This window comes from Oryctolagus cuniculus, chromosome 1 (assembly GCF_964237555.1).
Source record: "Oryctolagus cuniculus chromosome 1, mOryCun1.1, whole genome shotgun sequence".
Classification (NCBI taxonomy): domain Eukaryota; kingdom Metazoa; phylum Chordata; class Mammalia; order Lagomorpha; family Leporidae; genus Oryctolagus; species Oryctolagus cuniculus.
Genome location: NC_091432.1, coordinates 235,091,302 through 235,107,312, shown reverse-complemented (window position 1 = coordinate 235,107,312; position 16,011 = coordinate 235,091,302). Strand labels below are relative to the sequence as shown.

The 16,011-nt window shown below is 54.1% G+C and overlaps 1 protein-coding gene across 6 annotated transcripts in view; it reads left to right on the top strand.

The window, feature by feature from the left end:
• Positions 1–16,011, top strand: part of TSC1 (TSC complex subunit 1) — a 64,329-nt gene that overhangs the window by 24,817 nt on the left and 23,501 nt on the right. For 4 of the 6 annotated variants that reach the window (XM_070058370.1, XM_070058360.1, XM_070058365.1 and 1 more), the window contains exons 4-8: positions 2,846–2,949; positions 4,786–4,938; positions 7,105–7,249; positions 9,097–9,251; positions 9,533–9,606. In XM_070058370.1, coding sequence (XP_069914471.1) covers positions 2,846–2,949; positions 4,786–4,938; positions 7,105–7,249; positions 9,097–9,251; positions 9,533–9,606 — 631 coding nt within the window. The remainder of the gene's footprint in view (positions 1–2,845; positions 2,950–4,785; positions 4,939–7,104; positions 7,250–9,096; positions 9,252–9,532; positions 9,607–16,011) is intronic. The other 2 variants (XM_070058378.1, XM_070058379.1) reach the window with 1 other exon arrangement.

Sequence of the window (16,011 nt, the reverse complement as noted above, 5' to 3'; positions counted from 1 at the left end):
ACTTGAGCCATCTTCTACTGCCCTCCCAGGCCATAGCAGAAAGCTGGATCGGAGGTGTAGCAACCAGGACTTCAACTGGCACCCATATGGGATACCAGCACTGCAGGTGGCAGCGTTACCTGCTACGCCACAGCGCCGGCCCCCCAAGTGTCGCTCCCCCTCTTCATGGAGGAGCGACACTGAACCCTGCACTGTTCTTTTGTCTGCTCGGCCCTTCCTGGGATTGCTGCTGGTTCTTCCCGGGTTGGCTACCGTCTCTTCCACCTCCATGGAAGGGCGGTTCCACCTGCCACTTTCCCCACTTCCGCGGGGGAGCAGCACACCGCCGGCCGGCTCTCTCGGGGGCTGCACAGGTGTTCCTTCAGATAGATGTTCCTCTTAGATGTTCCTGGTGCATGCCGTCTCTCTCCTCCTTTATAGTCCTCTTCCACCAATCCCAACTCTGCTATCCACACGCCGAGTACGCTGCTCTCCTCCAATCAGGAGCAGGATCAGCTCCTGCAGGTCATCACTCAAGTTGGCGAGAGGCAGCTGCGTAGAAGCTGTTTACTCCTCTCCCAGCGCCATATTGTGGGAGAGCAGATGTATAGAATAAGTCTTAATTCGAGTAACAGTGTAGTCCGAGTTGCTCCCCACACCAAGTATTTCAAAGCAAATCCCAAACATATAATTTCAGTATGTTTATTTGATCATTTGAGAGGTGGAGAGAGAAAGACCCCTGCACCCCACATACTGAGGGCCCAGGCTGAAGCCGGGAGGCAGGAGCTGGGAATGCAACCAAATCTCCCACCTGGGTGGCAGGAAACCAGTTATTTGAGCCACCTGTCACTGCGGCCTTCCAGGGTCTGCATTAGCACTAAGTTACAGTTAGGAGCTGGAGTGGGGTGTGGAACCCGGCACTCTGCTACAGACTTGAGAATCTTAACTGCCGGACCACACACACTTCTCTTAAGTGGTGTTTAGTGAGGAAAGTGCTCAGCCTCTTTAATGAGAGAAACAAAACCTGAACAGTGCCCTTTGGTTACCAGGTTGGCAAAAATCAAATATGGGTCCTGTTAGCAAGAGAGTAATTGGGGGACATCATCAGTTTAGAAGCCATGCCCGGCAGGCACCGCAGCTCACTAGGCTAATCCTCTGCATTGTGGCGCCGGCACACCGGGTTCTAGTCCCGGTCGGGGCACCGGGTTCTGTCTCAGTTGCCCCTCTTCCGGTCCAGCTCTCTGCTGTGGCCCGGGAAGGCAGTGGAGGATGGCCCAAGTGCTTGGGCCCTGCCACCCACATGGGAAACCAGGAGAAGCACCTGGCTCCCGGCTTCAGATCAGCGCAGTGCACCGACTGCAGCGCGCCAGCCGTGGCGGCCATTGGAGGGTGAACCAACGGTAAAGGAAGACCTTTCCCTCTGTCTCTCTCTCTCTCACTGTCCACTCTGTCAAAAAAAAAAAAAACAAAAAAAACAAAAAAAACATGCCATCCAGGCCACTCACAGAGATCTTAGTCTCATGATGGCCTTAAAGGAAATGTAGTGGGAAGTTGGAAAGCCCACGTCCCCTTCAGTAGGTGACTGGTTGAATTAAAGGTGTAGGACCACGCTGTGGTCAGTCAGAATGCTGAAGGTCATCGGTGCTGCCGTTGGCAGGTGTCTGCCACTCATCGCTAAGTGGGAAAAAATAAGATATAGAAGCTTGTCTCTGTGGACCTGAGGGGTGTGTAAGTGTATGGGAGAGAGAGAGAGGGAGAGAGGAGGGATTATATGAATGGGAAGACACATAGCACACTTCTTTTTTTAATTAATTTATTTGAAAGGCAGAGTTACAGAGAGGCAGAGGCAGGTGGGGGTCTTCCATCTGCTGGTTCACTCCCCAAATGGCCGCAGTGGCTGGAGCTGAACTGATCCAAAACCAGGATCCAGGAGCCTTTTCAGGGTCTTCCATGTGGGTTCGGGGGCCCAAGGACTTGTGCCACCTTCCACTACTTTCCCAGACCATATTAGAGAGCGGGATCGCAAGTGGAGCAGCCGGGACTTGAACCGGCGCCCATATGGGATGCTGGCAGTGCAGGTGGTGGCCATACCTGCTGCACAACAGCACTGGCCCCACATAGCAAACTTAAGGGTGTTTATCTCTAAGGATTTGGGGACACATTGGGAGGAGGACATTTTTCTATCTCACATACTTTTGTATCATCTAAATTTTTAATAATAGACAAGGATTATTCTAATTAAAGTAATAAAATATAAACGCATTTCATGTGCTTTTATGGATACTTAGGCTAATAAGCATGGAATTGTCCTATTGTTTGTCCTGAATGAAGTTAAGGAGGCTGAAATGTACTGCTTCAAAGCCGGCGCTGTGGCGAAACAGGTAAAGCTGTTGCCTGCAGTTGCTGGCATCCCATGTGAACGCCTTTTTGAGTCCTGGCTGCTCCTCTTCTGATCCAGCTCTCTGCTGTGGCCTGGGAAAGCAGTAGAAGATGGCCCAAGTGCTTGGGCCCCTAAACCCACGTGGGAGACCTGGAAGAAGCTCCTGGCTCCTGGCTTCGGATCGGTGCAGCTCTGGCCGTTGTGGCCATTTGGGCAGTGAACCAGTGGATGGAAGAGCTCTCTTTCTCTCTCTCCTCTCTCTCTCCCCTCTCCCCTCTCCCCTCTCTCCTCTCACTTCTCCCCTCTCTCCTCTCTCTTTTCCCTTCTCCCCTCTCTCTCTCCTCTCTGTGTATAACTTTTACTTGCAAATAAATGAATAAATCTTTAAAAAAAAGAAGTGTACTGCTCCACAAAACTTTGGGTAGCTTGAAAGAAACACTAGGATTGTTATAGGAGTGACTGTGACCAGTCCCTTTTGTTGTGCAGATCGTGGCCCTGTGCTTGTAAACGCCTTGGTGGATCATTACCTGGAAACCAGTTCTCAGCCGGTTTTGCACATCCTGACCACCTTGCAGGAGCCGCACGACAAGGTAACTGCTGGACGCACGGTGTGTGCCGCGGGAGGGTCCTGCCAGCTTCCAGGCGAGGCTCCGTGCGGCTGGGTCGGGGCTCAATCCCTGGCTTGTGTGTGCTGCGGGCGACTACTGCATATGAAACTCATGAGTCAGGCCCATATTTCCTGGGAAGTTTACAAAATCAAACAGAGGGGCTTTTAAGTATCATGTGTTTAAAGGAATCTTACCATCCGATGCGGTAACTGTACAGTAATGGTGTGACCCCTGAGGTACACGTCTTTATACCCGTGCTTTGAATAGAGTTTTTAAACTCTTACCAACAAGGGGAAACCTAAGTGTTGATAACTAAGAGTCTAACTAATGAGTCTTGTTTCCTAGCACCAAGCTCTCAGAGAACTTACACATTTCCCTTTTGTTTGTGTGTGTGTGTGTGTGAGTAGCAAACACAGCGTCGTCATTTCAGACTTGGGAAGTTGTGATTAAACATGAGAGCAAATCCACTAGGATAGGAGGACCTTGCCAATGTGTGTGTCTTGTCTTATTTTCCTTCACTCTGGGCTGGACTCTGGCTTCTTCTACCTCGTTCTGTAAGGTGTCAGACTGTAGGCTGCCTTCATCGGGGTCCCCTCCTGACAGTAGCAGCCAAGCCCAGGGCAGCACCAGGGGTCACAGCAAGGGGTGGCCTGCTGAACTCCAGAGGGGCTGTCAAGTCTCCTCCCCTCCTGCAGACCTGTATTAGGATTATTTATTTATTTTTAAATATTTTCTTATTTATTTGAAAGGCAGAGCTACAGCGAGGCAGAGGCAGAAACAGAGAGAGAGAGGTCTTCCATCTGCTGGTTCTCTCCCCAGATGGCTGCAATGGCCGGAGCTGAGCCAATCCAAAGCCAGGAGCAAGGAGCTTCTTCCAGGTCTCCCACGTGGGTGCAGGGGCCTTAGGATTTGGGCCGTCATCTGCTGCTTTCCCAGGCGCATTAGTAGGGAGCTAGATCAGAAGTGGAGCAGCTGGGGCTTGAACCGGCACCCACATGGGATGCCAGCACGGCAACTGGTGGCTTTACCTGCTGTGCCCCAGGATAATTTATTCTTTATTTCTTTATTTTAAAAAAGATTTATTTATTTGACAGAAAGGGAGAGAAAGATACTTTCCATCCTCTGGTTCGCTCCCCAAATGCCTGTAGTAGTCAGGGCTGGGCCAGGCCAAAGCCCAGACCCAGGAACTGTGTCCTGGTCCTCCACGTGGGTGGCAGTGACCCAAGCACTTGGTCATCCAGTGCCTCCCAGGCACATGAGCCTGAAGCAGGATTGGAAGCACAGGCTAGCTGGGGCTCACCAGGCACTCCTGTGTGGGAGGTCCCAAATATTGGCTTCACCCGCTTGCCACGCCTGCCCCAGGCTCATTTTTGTTGAATTACCAGTGGGCTGCCCTCTCTCAGGCTAAATGCAGCAGTGCTTTGTTTGCTAACTTGGTTTAGAAATCTTGAGTTTGATCTCTTTCCCAGCTTGACTGGCCTCACCGCAGAGGGCAGACCTGAGAGGTTAGAGCCCTGGTCTCTGCCTTGTGTGCACCTGAGAGGTTAGAGCCCTGGTCTCTGCCTTGTGTGCACCTGAGAGGTTAGAGCCCTGGTCTCTGCCTTGTGTGCACCTGGGAGGTTAGAGCCCTGGTCTCTGCCTTGTGTGCACCTGGGAGGTTAGAGCCCTGGTCTCTGCCTTGTGTTCACCTGAGAGGTTAGAGCCCTGGTCTCTGCCTTGTGTGCACCTGGGAGGTTAGAGCCCTGGTCTCTGCCTTGTGTGCACTTGATTGGTGTCATGTACATTCATGTGAGGGCTTCCCTTGTTCTGTGTTTTCAGCACCTCTTGGACAAGATTAATGAATACGTGGGCAAAGCCGCCACCCGCCTATCCATCCTCTCGTTACTGGGGCACGTCATCAGACTGCAGCCGTCCTGGAAGCATAAGCTCTCCCAAGCCCCTCTCCTGCCTTCGTTACTAAAATGTCTCAAGGTAGGGTGTCCGTAAGGTTTGAATGACGGCTTCATGAATGTAGTTTCTGAATTTTGAGTGACTTTAAGCAAACAAGTTAGATGCCAACTTTCAGAGTTTAAAACGTTCCAGGCAACTGGTTTTCCTCTCATGTGATGTAGTCCAGGTTGGTACTTAGTAAGTTCTCACATACTTCATTATGGGTAAGCAAATGCAGTATTATTTCAGTCAGCTGGTTCAGTGAGGTCCAACTGAGTTGTCCAGTGTCTTTGACTTCATCCCTGTTCAGCCTTCCGCTGGTTGAAAGTTGGCTGGACTCTTCTTTTTAGAGAATCCCTGTTCCTGAAATCTCTTTCAGCTAATGCAGCTTAAAGGCTTTTTTAATTGTTAAGGAATATACTCTGGTTGCAGCTGTATTTATGATTTTGAAGTCCTATTGGGTTGTATACTGTTGCCTACACTGAATTTGGTGCATTTTTCTACACAGGGAGTCAAAACCTGAGTAGAACTGTATGGTTTTAGCTTTGGCGGTGGCTTGCTGAAGCACTCAGGGCTGTTTGCTTAATCTGTTTTAGTTCCTGGACTCGCACGTCCATACAGTAAGACAGTTGGTTGATAGTAACTGCCGGTGCCTCGCAGCAGTGATTGTCTAGGGTGCAGTCCCTCGGATTCATCTGATCCACCTGATCCACCCGATCTTTGTGTCTGCCAGGAAGGGTCGCTGTCTTACTATCTCTGGTGGTGGGCCCCGAGGAGTCACATTGAAAAACTCGAGTTTAATATTAAGAAAAAACAGGAACAGTTTTTTCAATTTAATATTTTTTAAGCAAATGAAATTCATGAGAATATAATCTAGTTTTAGTTCAGATGGTCAAAGCTTGGGCTTCTGGAAGAGTTTTGCTGTTAATCTTGGTCTGTCACCCCAATATTGAGTTAGGATGTTTTGCTAAATGAGATGGAGGTTAGTCCTTTCTGCTGGGACTCACGATGCAGCCTCAGTTCCCCGCCCGGCTACTGCATTCTTCTCACTAGGATCTGGAGTACCAAAGGCACGGTGCTCGATGTAAACGTTAAATACTTTCACAGCTTTGTTTCCAGACTCACAGATTTCTTTTCTAATTGGAATAATGGAAGTCTTAGCCTGCAGAATAGCCTTTTGATTAATATCTTTTTTTTTTAAAAGATTTATTGTATTTATTTGAAAGAGTTACAGAGAGATGTAGAGCCAGAGAGAGAGGTCTTGCATCTGCTGGTTCACTTCTCAAATGGCTGCAACGGCCATAGCTGCACCGATCTGAAGCCAGGAGCCAGGAGCTTCTTCTGGGTCTCCCACACGGGTGCAGGGGCCCAAGGACTTGGGCCATCTTCCACTGCTTTCCCAGGCCACAGCAGAGAGCTGGATCAGAAGTGGAGCAGCCGGGACTTGAACTTGCACCCATATGGGATGCTGATGCTGCAGGCTGGGGCTTTAACCTGTTGTGCCACATTGCCAGCTCCAATATCTTGTTTCTTGAATCTGAATTTCAGTTATTTGGCAAACATCCATGCTTTAATAATGGATCAAATGAGCTGCTATGGCCAGTCTGAGTTAATTCATTATTCATTGGGTGTTAAATGTCTTCGGTTAGCTTGAAGTTATTTGACTTGACCTAAAAGCATCGTCTGTTATTTGCTGATTCTCACACCTGATCTTAGCCAAAAGGCTGAGAAGCGATATTTGCTGATTCTCTAAACACTGCTATGAAACTAAGTCCTTAAGTCGATTTGTTAGTTCTATAATTTTTTCTTAACTTAAACTTCTGTTGTAATCCTTTAAAAAGCAATGAATTGTCAGTGTGTAGTGTGTTTTTAAAACTGCCTTAACAACATGTGAATATCTTAGGGTTTGGCTGACTATATGAAAACAGCAGTGCTTTTATGCAGTGCTCTAAGTAGGGCATCCCAGGACGTTAGGGCCTGGGAGTCCCCAAGTCCAGCTAAGCTCTCTCCCAGCTGAGCTGCTGAGGCGCCGACAGTGGGGAGTCAGCGCCCGGTGGTTTTCTTTTGGGTCTGTCTCAGTGTTGTCCTCTCAGATCCTGGGGGCAGGAAGTGAGGATGGGAGTGAGCTTGTCATCAGCGGCTCTTCAGTGTTGGGATCCCCTTCGCCGTGCCTGATGGCTGTTTGCTGTTTGGCCTCTGCCTCTGCAGATGGATACCGACGTCGTCGTCCTCACAACAGGCGTCTTGGTGTTGATAACCATGCTGCCGATGATTCCACAGTCGGGGAAACAGCACCTTCTTGACTTCTTTGATATTTTTGGCCGTCTTTCATCATGGTGCCTGAAGAAACCAGGTACAGATCTCCTTACCCCTGTCGGACCCTACTGGCTGAAGGCTTTCTTTGTTGATCAACAGGCCGTGCACCATTAGGGAAAGGCGTAGGGAACTGTGTAGCTGGAAGGAGCAATTTTCACTGGACACATGAGGAGACTGTGGGGTGTCCACTACGGGCATTTGTAAGAAGATGGCTGACAAGATGCCTTCCGTGTCCTGTTGCCTTGGAGTGATTAGTTGTCAGAGAAACCAGAAGAATGATGTCAGACACCCCTGTGTGTGGCAGCAGCATAGGACTATGCTTGTGAAACCTGCCTGCTCTGCTGGTTTGAGGATAGGCCGTCAGGTTCTGATGGCCTATGAGGGAAAGTGCAGCACGCCCTAACTTGTGTTTTGGTTCCAAACATATTAGGTGTCTTCCCCACCCCCCATAGGCAGGTAACACAGCCTTTCAGAGTGATTCAGAACCTGTGAGCCTGAGAGATCAGACTCTGGTAATCCCAGAGTGAGATACTCATATCAAAAGCACGAAATATGAAGACCTGCGGCTTCCTGTCCAGGATGCAGTAGAAGCACAGGCCCCTCCTTTTTAAAAATCGGTTTATTTATTTGAAAGGCAGAGAGAGTGTGTGCACTCCCCAAATAGCCATAACAGCCAGGCTGAGGTGGGGAGCCAGACGTTCCATCTGGGTCTCCCACGTGGGTGACAGGATCCCGTGTACTTGTCTTCTGCCGCCTCGCAGGAGCACTGTCAGGAAGCTGGACCAGAAGCAGAGCAGCCAGGACTCAGACCAGCACTGGGGTAGGGGATGCCAGCCTCGCAAGCGGAGGCTTAAGCCGCTGCACCACAGTGCTGGCCCTAGCACAGGCCCATTTGATACTAGTTTGTTTGTTTCTTCTTTTTTGACAGGCAGAGTTAGACAGTGAGAGAGAGAGACAGAGAGAAAGGTCCTCCCTCTGTTGGTTCACCCCACAAACTGCCAGCGCACCAAGCCAATCAGGAGCCAGGTGCTTCCTCCTGGTCTCCCATGGGGTGCAGGGCCCAAGGACCTGGGCCATCCTCCACTGCACTCCCGGGCCACAGCAGAGAGCTGGCCTGGAAAAGGAGCAACCGGGACAGGACTGGTGCACCACCAGGACCAGAACCCCGGGGTGCCGGCGCCGCAGGCAGAGGATTAGCCTTGATACTAGTTTCTTTAGTGGGGTGTTTGAGAGAAAGGATTGATCTGTCCATATTATGAAGGAGCTTTTTGTATGCTCTGGACACTGTTTCCATGGGGTCCAAGTAAGACTAGATTAACTGAATTTTCACTTTGTTCCACTCTTAGCTTTTTAAGCTAATGTCTGGTTAACAGTTTTCTCAGTGGTTATAGGCACGCATAGCTAAGGCTAAATACTGATTAAAAGGTTCTCTCTTGTTCACCATGTCCCAAATATTTGAATGTTTGTTAGTTATATACCAAGTATAGTGCAAGACATTGAGGACACAGCAGTGAGTAAGCCCGTCCTGTTCTCAGGGAATGCACGTTGAATTGCGCAGTGGAGGGGTATAATCACATTCAGAAAGAGCGACTCTCCTTGTAAAGGTAGTTCAGTGTTGTGAGAATACTTGGGGTCCTTTTTGGGTGATGACTGGAGGGAAGGGTGGAGATTGGGTCGGTGAGAGCCTCTGTGGGTCACAGAAATCGAGGGCATAGGGAGCCTGGAGAGGTTTGAAGTAGGGGTTCTGGTGCCTTCAGATTTGCGTTTTAGAAGACTACCCTGTGTCTTTTACACACGCGTGACAAATACGGGCAGCCGCGCGCTCAGTCTGCTGTCACCTGTCAGCCTTGTGTCTGAGTGTCCTCTCCACGGCTGGCGTTGCAGGCCACGTGACGGAAATCTACCTGGTCCACCTCCACGCCAGTGTTTATGCGCTCTTTCATCGCCTCTACGGAATGTACCCTTGCAACTTCGTCTCCTTTCTGCGCTCTCACTACAGTATGAAGGAAAACTTGGAGACTTTTGAAGAGGTGGTCAAGGTAAAGAAAACCCTTTGTTTGTTAGCAGTGGCGCACGGGTGAGATAGACTGTGTTTCTAACTGTGTTAACTGGAGAGCAGCGGTCCAGCCTCTCCACTAAACCTCCCTGCATCTTCAGCCTGCTTCCTGCCATACAGCTGCCTGTTCTCGACACTTGGTACAAATGGAGTCGTTCGTCTGTGTCGTAGTGTGTGGCAGTACTTTGTTCTTTCTCACTATTGATATTCCATTGTGTGGATGTGCCGCAAAAATTCATCCTTTGTCAACCCAAACTCTTCCAGCCGATGATGGAGCACGTGCGGATTCATCCGGAGTTAGTGACTGGATCCAAGGACCATGAACTGGACCCTCGAAGGTACGGCAGCCGTCTGCAGAATGCTGTCAGAGGTTGAAAATGTGGGCTAGGAGATGTCCCTCTCGCGGTGTTCCTTGGGAATGCGGGTGTTCTGCTGACTGAGTTACTCTGTGCGCAAGGACGTGCACAGCTGAGCCTGGTGTGAGCCTGAAGTATGCTCCTCAGTCATTTAGCAGAGTGGAGGCCCCCGGGCCCCAGAAAAATTAGCCCTTGAGGGGCTAGTAACTGCGTGAGGAGTGGCTGAAAACAAGTGGATTACAGAGAATCAGTATTTTCACTGGATGGACTTCTTGGGTCCCTTTCTACCCTGCGTAGCCCAGTGCCTAACGCCCTCCCGAGACCCTGCACAAGTTCCCGAGTTTGTTCTCTGGAGAAATGGGACCCGCGTGGCTCCTGAGGTGAGGCCACCAGCTGTGGCGATGACTGGAAATGTGAGGGAAGTAAACGCACAGCCGGAGCCCAGGGAGGCCCCTCCTTGCCTCGCTTCTCCGAGTGGAAGCCAGGCTTCTGCCCCCAGTAGGGGATTAGGCCTTTCGGGAAACTGATGCCCAGATGTTGACCTTGACATTCAGGGATCTCCCACCGAAAAAGCCAGCCTTTTACCTGATCTCTGTGTAGTGAATCAGCTTAGAGCAACTTAGTGTGAGATGTATTTAGAGAAATGAAGAAAATGTACACATGAGGTTTAATTCTGACACGTGAGCACATGTACCCAGCACCCAGCTTGAAAGACAGACCCTGGGGCCAGTGTTGTGGCACAGTGGGTTATGCCACAACTCGTGATGCCCGTATTCCCATGGGGATGCTCTGCTTCCAAGCCAGCTTCCTGCTAATGTGCCTGTGAGGGCAGTGGATGATGGCCCAAATATTTCGGCCAGTGCCACCCCTGTGCTAGACCAGGGTGGAGTTCCTAGCTCCTGGTTTTGGCCTGGCTGTTGTGGCCATCTGGGGAGTGAATCAGCAGATGGAAGATCTCTATCTCTCCCTTTCTTTCTTTTGCTTTGCTCTTCAAGTAAATAAGTAAAATACAGAATATTACTACCAGTACCTTCGAAGTCCCTGTGGGAGCCCCCCCCCCCCCCCCCCCGTCCCTGTTCCCTCTCCCACCTTGGAAACAACTGCAGTTCGTGCTTTTCTGTTGGTCATTCTCTCACTTCTTGTAGCTTTATTACGTGTATTCTTTTGCTTTGACACACTGATCAGGAAGCAAGCCTTCTGAAGAAAGAGCAGTCTCTCACTGTTGGGTGAAGACCCAAGAGCCGAGAGAAGGAACAGTGCGTGAGTCCCGGTGTGGCCTCACCTTCTGGAGAGTGTACGGAGTCCCTTCAGGGAAGTGGTGCACAGGCCTGGGAGGGTTCACCCTCATCAGAGCATGTGGCAAAGGCGGTACCAGATGTGCTGCCAGACGGGGCCAGGAGAGGCTGTTGTGGCGGCTGCTCCTGCCCTGTAGACCAGGTCAGAGCAGAATCCTCCTGTGGAATGAGATGAGTCGCTCGGCTGCTCTGGCCGAGGAGGGGAGCGGGAGCTTCATCAGTACAGGTGAAGACAACTTAGCCAGGCTGTCGTTCAGGCCAGGTCAGCGGCTCTGTCCCTCAGCTAGGAGGACGGTACAGGACATTGGTGAGCTTGATGGCCTGCACCATGCCCGTTCTCCTGGCAGCTCTGAGCTGCCGTCCATGCTGCCGGGACTCTGTTGTCACCCTGTGCTCGTGGGGCTTCCCTTCTCACTCCTGGGTGAGCTCTCTCACTTCCCATGTCTCCTGCTTTGATCAAACCGCTCCTGGGTTCGATCAGCTCTATCCTCCGGTGGCTTTTGGAGAGAGGATGCAGTTGTTTACTTGGGTTTGGACTTCCAGGTCGGGAGTTGATCTTCAGTCACTTTCCTGGGTTGCTTTGCTCCCAGTGTTGCTGCTGCAATCCGAAGAGGTCCTGAGCCTGTGTTTGCTGTGTGGAACTTGGTGGAGTGTTCTCTTTGTTGCTCTAATATTCTGAAGTTTCCTGGCCACGTGCCCTGACGTGCACCTGTTCTCTTTGTTCAACCTAGAAGCTCTTTGAGTTCTAGATTTCTTTAATTATTTTCTGCCTGACTTCCTCTCCTGTATTGTCCCTGCCTTTCCTTCCAGCACTGCTAGGATGCAGACCTAAATCTGCTGGAGTGGTTCTCCACTTTCCCTTGCTCTTCTGTTCTCCCTTTCTACCCCTTTGTTCTCCTTCCTGAGAATGCCCTTATCTTTGGCTTAGTCCTTCTATTCTGGTTACCATTTCTACTCCCATGGTTTTAATGTGAGGAGTTTCTCGATGTTTATGGAAAATGTGTGTATGAAGAAGCTACACATGGATTTCAAACTTCTTTGTAGCAAAAATAAACTCGTCTTTTTTTTTTTTTTTTTTTTTTTTTTTTTTTTTGTAAAGATTTATTTATTTGAAAGAGCTACAGAGAGAGGAGAGACAGAGATCTTCTATCTGCTAATTCACTCCCCAGATGGTCACAATAGCTAGTGCTGGTCTAGGCCAAGGCCAGGAGCCTGGAGCTTCATCTAGGTCTCCCACGTGAGTGGCTCAAGTCAAAACACTTGGGCCATCTTCCACTGCTTTTCCCAGGCCACCAGCAGGGAGCTGGATTGGAAGTGGGGCAGCCAGGTCTCAAACTGGTGCCCATATGGGGTGCCAGTGTCATGGGCGGCATCATTACATGCCAGCCCAAAACTTGTCTTTTTTTTTTTTTTTTTAAATTTTATTTATTTATTTGAGAGGCAGCATTACAGAGAGAGAGAGGGAGAAAGATCTTCCATCTGCTGGTTCACTCCCCAAATGGCTGCAATGGCTGGAGCAGGACTGATCCAAAGCCAGGAACCAGGAGCTTCTTCTGGGTGTAGGGCCCAAGCACTTGGGCCATCTTCTACTGCTTTCCCAGGCCACAGCAGAGAGCAGGATCAGAAGAGCAGCTGGGATACAAACTGGCGCCCATAGAGGATGCTGGTGCCGCAGGTGGAAGCTTAGCCCACTATACTACAGCGCTGGCCAAACTTGTCTTTTTTTTTTTTTTTTTCCAAAAATTTATTTTATTTATTTGAAAGAGTTACAGAGAGAGGTAAAGACAGAGATGGTGGCGGGGGGGGGGGGGGGGGGAGAGGAAGAGAGAGAGTTCATTCCCCAAATGGCTGCAGTGGCCAGAGCTGAGGTGATCTGGAGCCAGGAGCTTCTTCCAGGTCTCCCACATGGGTGCAGGGGCCCAAGGACTTGGGGCATTCTCTGCTACTTTCCCAGGTGCATTAGCAGGGAGCCGGATTGGAAGTGGAGTAGTTGGGACGTGAACTGGTGCCCACACAGGAGGCCGGCACTGCAAGCGGGGACCCCAACCCACTACACCACAGCGCTGGCCCCTAAACTTGTCTTTTAATGACATTTTTTCCACTAGCTTTTTGCAATTCCCTCCTGTCTGCGGGCGGTTTTTAGTTCTCTGGATGCTTCTTCGTTTTTCATAGTGCAGTCTCTGTCTTGGAGAAGGTTAGCTGTTTTTATGTGTTTGCCGGTTTCTTTTAATTTTCCTGCGTGGTCTGTTCTTCGAAGGTGATTCCTTTTTCCTTTGGTTTGTTGTTTTTAAGTCTTTGAGGCTTTCTGCAAAGATCAGGCCAAGATCTGCTTCTGTTTAGATGGGGCGACTAGAAGACCGCTCACAGGGTGGGCTGGACTTGGAGCTTCGTCCTCTGTTGAGCTGAGTGTGTGCTGGGGGTACTGATTGCTCCCTCTCAGCACAGAACCTTCAGCTGTCCTGGCTGATGAGGGTTTCTGCTGCTGGGGGCAGAGGCTGGTGGTCTTGACATTCGGAATTTACCTGCTTACTTAATGCCTTCTCTGGAGTGGCGCTCGCCAGTTCCTGCAGTGCCTTGTCCAGAAACCTCTTGTTCTCATCCCAGAAGCAACCAGATGCCGTGGGGGGTCGGGGACATCAGCTGCTCTGCTGGTGTGCAGCCTTCCTGCCCTGACCCACCTGCCCGCCGCCCTCACGACCTGTCCCCCGCCCTGACCCACCTGCCCCCGCCCTCACCCACCTGCCCCCTGCCCTCACCCACCTGTCCCCCACCCTCACCCACCTGCCCCCCGCCCTCACCCACCTGTCCCCGCCCTCACCCACCTGCCCCCCGCCCTCACCCACCTGCCCCCGCCCTCACCCACCTGCCCCCCGCCCTCACCCACCTGCCCCCCGCCCTCACCCACCTGCCCCCGCCCTCACCCACCTGCCCCCGCCCTCACCAACCTGTCCCCCACCCTCACCCACCTGCCCCCGCCCTCACCCACCTGCCCCCCGCCCTCACCCACCTGCCCCCCGCCCTCACCCACCTGCCCCCGCCCTCACCCACCTGCCCCCCGCTCTCACCCACCTGCCCGCCACCCTCACCCACCTGCCCCCTGCACTCACCCACCTGCCCGCCACCCTCACCCACCTGCCCCCCACCCTCACCCACCTGTCCCCCGCCCTCACCCACATGCCCCCCGCCCTCACCCACCTGCCCCCCGCCCTCACCCACCTGCCCCGCGCCCTCACCCACCTGCCCCCAGTCCTCACCCACCTGTCCCCCGCCCTCACCCACCTGCCCCCCACCCTCACCCACCTGTCCCCCGCCCTCACCCACCTGCCAGCCACCCTCACCCACCTGCCCCCCGCCCTCACCCACCTGTCCCCCGTCCTCACCCACCTGTCCCCCGCCCTCACCCACCTGCCCCCCACCCTCACCCACCTGTCCCCCGCCCTCACCCACCTGCCAGCCACCCTCACCCACCTGCCCCCCGCCCTCACCCACCTGTCCCCCGTCCTCACCCACCTGCCAGCCATCCTCACCCACCTGTCCCCCGCCCTCACCCACCTGCCCCCCACCCTCACCCACCTGTCCCCCGCCCTCACCCACATGCCCCCCGCCCTCACCCACCTGCCAGCCACCCTCACCCACCTGCCAGCCACCCTCACCCACCTGTCAGCCACCCTCACCCACCTGTCCCCCGCCCTCACCCACCTGCCCCCCGTCCTCACCCACCTGCCCCCCGTCCTCACCCACCTGTCCCCCGCCCTCACCCACCTGCCCCCCGCCCTCACCCACCTGCCCGCCACCCTCACCCACCTGCCCCCTGCACTCACCCACCTGCCCGCCACCCTCACCCACCTGCCCCCCACCCTCACCCACCTGCCCCCCACCCTCACCCACCTGTCCCCCGCCCTCACCCACCTGCCAGCCACCCTCACCCACCTGCCCCCTGCCCTCACCCACCTGCCCCCCGCCCTCACCCACCTGCCCCCAGTCCTCACCCACCTGTCCCCCGCCCTCACCCACCTGCCCCCCACCCTCACCCACCTGTCCCCCGCCCTCACCCACCTGCCCCCCACCCTCACCCACCTGTCCCCCGCCCTCACCCACATGCCCCCTGCCCTCACCCACCTGCCAGCCACCCTCACCCACCTGCCAGCCACCCTCACCCACCTGTCCCCCGCCCTCACCCAGCTGTCCCCAGCCCTCGCCCACCTGCCCACCGTCCTCACCCACCTGCCCCCGTCCTCACCCACCTGCCCCCCGTCCTCACCCACCTGTCCCCCGCCCTCACCCACCTGCCCCCGCCCTCACCCACCTGCCGGCTGCCCTCACCCACCTGTCCCCCGCCCTCACCCACCTGCCAGCCATCCTCACCCACCTGTCCCCCGCCCTCACCCACCTGCCCCCCCACCCTCACCCACCTGTCCCCCGCCCTCACCCACCTGCCCCCGTCCTCACCCACCTGTCCCCCGCCCTCACCCACCTGCCATCCACCCTCACCCACCTGCCAGCCACCCTCACCCTCCTGTCCCCCGCCCTCACCCACCTGCCTCACCCACCTGTCCCCCGTCCTCACCCACCTGCCCCCCGTCCTCACCCACCTGTCCCCCGCCCTCACCCACCTGCCCCCTGCCCTCACCCACCTGCCCCCTGCCCTCACCCACCTGTCCCCCGCCCTCACCCACCTGCCCCCGCCCTCACCCACCTGCCCGCTGCCCTCACCCACCTGTCCCCCGCCCTCACCCACCTGTCCCCCGCCCTCACCCACCTGCCCCCCACCCTCACCCACCTGCCCCCCACCCTCACCCATCTGTCCCCCGCCCTCACCCACCTGTCCCCCGCCCTCACCCACCTGCCCGCTGCCCTCACCCACCTGTCCCCCACCCTCACCCACCTGTCCCCTGCCCTCACCCACCTGCCCCCCGTCCTCACCCACCTGCCCCCCGTCCTCACCCACCTGTCCCCTGCCCTCACCCACCTGCCAGCCACCCTCACCCACCTGTCCCCCGCCCTCACCCACCTGTCCCCCGTCCTCACCCACCTGCCCCCCGTCCTCACCCACCTGTCCCCTGCCCTCACCCACCTGCCTGCTGCCCTCACC